This window comes from Cherax quadricarinatus, chromosome 58 (assembly GCF_038502225.1).
Source record: "Cherax quadricarinatus isolate ZL_2023a chromosome 58, ASM3850222v1, whole genome shotgun sequence".
NCBI lineage: Eukaryota > Metazoa > Arthropoda > Malacostraca > Decapoda > Parastacidae > Cherax > Cherax quadricarinatus.
The window spans coordinates 1,334,918-1,338,826 of NC_091349.1; the positions used below are offsets into that span (position 1 = coordinate 1,334,918).

The 3,909-nt window shown below is 47.1% G+C and overlaps 1 protein-coding gene across 1 annotated transcript; it reads left to right on the forward strand.

The window, feature by feature from the left end:
* The first annotated feature begins 237 nt into the window (after nt 1-237).
* On the forward strand, nt 238-3,279 carry LOC128697954 (uncharacterized). Its single transcript, XM_053789941.2, has one exon. It carries the CDS (start codon nt 238-240, stop codon nt 3,253-3,255), a length of 3,018 nt encoding a protein of 1,005 aa, XP_053645916.2. The 3' UTR covers nt 3,256-3,279.
* Nucleotides 3,280-3,909: the final 630 nt, after the last annotated feature.

Genomic DNA, 3,909 nt, shown 5'->3' on the forward strand with positions numbered 1-3,909 from the left:
TCTCTTAAAACTATGTACGGTGCTTGCCTCCACCATCCCTTCATCCAGCTCGTTCCGCTCACCAACCTGAAGGGGTATTTCCTGACTTCACCCTGACTTATTTATGTATTTATATTCCATCTATCTTGCCCCTGTCTATTCTTGCCTGATGCGTGCAAATACAATGAGTATCTTTCATGTTGTTATTATGTCTCCCTTGGTCCTTCAGTCCAACATAATTTGTTTCCTGTGTTACAGATGTTAGCGTTGTTGCTGGTGACGGTGGTGGTGCTGGGAGCCCCGGCTGAAGGAGTCACCTCCAGGGAACGATCTCCAGTGAGATTTTACGCTGGAGTCAGACCCACAAAGAAGCAAGCAATACTCATCGAGCCTAAGCTCAGCTCTTTCCCTCCCCACCAGGCGCTGAAGGTGGCCGCTCATGGGACCCAGAAGACTGAAGAATCTCTTGCAGTGTCCCCTTTCCACACTGCTGGGTTGAACGACAAGCCCGCAACAGTTGCACTGCGTCGTAGGCCTTTTGTAACTCCACCCGGCCTCTATCCTAATCTCTTAAATCGCTCTGGGATAGTGAGAGAGAGATTACAACAGCAGATGCAGGGAAGGAGAGCTGGATCTAGAAGGAACGTTGAAGGTGTGAGTGTGGATAGTAGCCGTCTACGCCCTGGGATTGCACTACCCGAGGCAGAAGACCAACTCCCTTTGACCAGGAGACTGCCAATGGCCCCACGAACCAGTCAGTTGAAGAACTCTCCTGGCCAAATGACCAACCAAGGCGCTCTCCGGAACCCTACAGCACATTCATCTGCCCCACATTCAAAAGTTGACGATTTTCTTTCGGAGTGGCACAATTCTTACAGCAGGAGTCAAGCGAAGGAACAAGACTTTACCACAGGTAACCAGGAACTTGCTACAGAGGTGAGGATCAAAACCGAGAACCTGAACAACCCAGCAGGACCAACCTCGACGCCAGAGTCAGGTCACGGGAGCTCTGGCGCCGTCTCAACAACGAAAAGGATATCCAATTCGCCACAGATTCTTGAGCATATATCTACCTCGACGCCACCAGCTAGCGTGCCCTCTGTCCACGACATGACCAGCATGCATTTTAAAAACGCCTCTTTACGAAAGGTTGCTGGTGTTCAGAGAGTGACAGGAAACGCAAAGGAGACGAAATATCCAGAACTGCAGTCGTCTAGATCTACTGGCAACACTGTGTACCCGTCAGCAGCCGCCAGCGCCACACTTTTCTCCACTAGAAACTCAGGAAAGGTTAAAGTTTCTCCAGACGGGAAGGAAATTCTTGACTCCATACAGAGTATCTTTGAGGCAGCTAGTACTGACGAGCGCCAACTCTCATTCGTGAAGAACACCAACCACGGGAACACATCACCTCAGTCGCTGGACATTTTCTCTGGCATTTTCCCCTCGTACGGGTTCCAGCCGAGTCACCAGACTCAGCTACAACACGAACGCAAGGCAGATACTCACGTTCAACTGATTCAAACGTCTCATTCTGATCCACAGGCTATTGGAAAATCTGTTTCATTGATCACCAAGAAGTCTCATGGACCAGGAATGGAGACACAAGCTAGCAATTTGATTGGTCGTAGAGTCCTCGCGTCACAGCGAGGTGCTGAGAAAGATATGTTCTTGAGAGTGGGGCAAACTCTCCCAGTGAAGGGGCAAGACTGGGGCCCAGAGCACCGAGAGAGCACTGAAGGGGACACCATTCTTGAAGAAGGACCCGCAAACGGAGTTATAATCGGTCGTCCTGAAGCCCTCATCCAGGCGCCGCTGGAGGAGACCCCAGTGTTGATTACTACAGTTTCTCCACCCCAACGACATTACGGAACCTCTGTTTATTCCCACAATACTGAGGACAGCGCCACACAACGCACTCATGAGAAATTTTCTTACTCTCCGTGGCACCCCGAGGAAATGGATCCTCTCTTGGCTTTCGTCAACACGAAGTACAAGCCTCAGCATATGAACTCTAAATCTTCAGTAACGAGTCTTCAGTCTATGATAAACGCTGGTAGGATATCTGAAGTCTTCAGGAGAGACCAGGTAATGGACATCATTAGCAAAGATAGCCGGAAACAAGAGCAGCACTTCGTAAACAGAGTCGGGAAACCTTGGACGAACACTCTAGAGAGGACTCAGACACAGCTGAAGGTGAAAGACGAGGCCAGTAGAGGTGGGCAGTTCGTAGCCTTGTCGAGTATAGCCTTACTCTTGGCTTTCTGTGGCTACTTCTTGTACACAGGATCAGGAGCCAAGGAGGCCAGGAAGGTCCTGCACCCACTCAAAACAGCAGTGGAAGATGCCAGGAATGGTCTCCACGTCCTCCTGCGAGGCTTAGACGAGTACGAAGACCATCTGAATCACGAAGACGCTCAGAGCAAAAAACTAGAACCCTTGCAAGATAAAGAATATCAAAGCACATCTCAGAGCGACATCCCCACCATCCTGAAGAGGATGTGGAACACAGTGGTGCCTCCCGAAGTGCGAGTCACTAGCGCAATAGTTACACACGACCCAGAAGGCTACATACCAGTCAACGCTTCTGATCTAGTCCGAAGTAAGAAGCCTCGAGGGAGGAACAACATGAACTTTCGTCAGTCTCACACAAATAGAGTACCCACCGACCAGATGAACAACGGGAATGCTGAAGATCTCTCTCAAGACGAGTATAACGTAAGCCACAACAAGTCTGTGGTGCTAACAGCTGATGGTCTAAGTTCTTTTGTGAACTCGTTCCTAAATTCTGTGATTAACAGCAAAACTGTGGAGAGAATCATCTCACAGCTTAAGTCTCCCTTGAACGCTAAACAGGAAAACAATACTATGAACAAAGAGGAGGAACAGAACAACCCAGCTCAAAACAAACCCACTTCGAAGCTTCATGACAGACCTGAAGACAAGCACACAAACATCACAAACCATGACGCCCTCCGAGTGAACACGACCACTAACACAGCTATCAGCAGCTCTCATTCTACCACAAACACGTCTCAAACAACTACCAAGACTCCAGAAGCACAGCACAGCACTCAAGAGAGCGTGGTTATCTCGTCAGGCTCAGGAGAGCACCGTCAGGGTGTGAGGGAAGTAAGAGAGCAGTCCTCCTCCAGCACCGACGCCAGGAAACAGGTGATCATCAATAACAAGCTTCACATCCGTCATGATCCAGAAACTGATCCACCACGAACTTCAGCCTTTGTTAACAACGTCCCATTAAAACCTGCGTCTTAAACCCATACACTTTAGTGCTTTCTGTCAATATAATCATATTGGAGCACTGAAATTTATTATTATTATTATTATTATTATTATTATTAATTATCCAAGAGGTTTACAGTGTTTATTCTTCACATAAATAATAATAATAATAATAATAATAATAATAATAACTATAATAAAATTCACATTATTTATAACTAATGTTTAAAGAGGTGGAGGGGTAAGCCAGCGGAAGGCCTCGGTCAGATGACCAAAAGCCCCAGCTACGGGTCATCATATAACTAAGACCCGCGTCAGGAAACACTTGTCCTGTTTCCTGACGAACCTTACCTAACCTAACCTAATAATAATACAGAAGATGTATACACCGGAAAGTGTATTAACCTCAGTGTGCTGACACTTTACTCCCTATCTTAGAAATTAAAATATTCTTCTCTGCTGGTGGACAGGTCACGTAGTAGATAGGCTTGAAACCACACTCACCACCCACGAGAGGTACACACCCCTTCGTGTGTATACACACAGTGATACACATCTCTGTGTACTATATTATACATTTTGTGTGGAGTAGCAGTACGTACGAATAAAGAGCAAGCTGAGGTAGGTAAGTTTATTCAGGTACACACACAAACAGTTCCATAGATCATCATACACAGCAACATATGT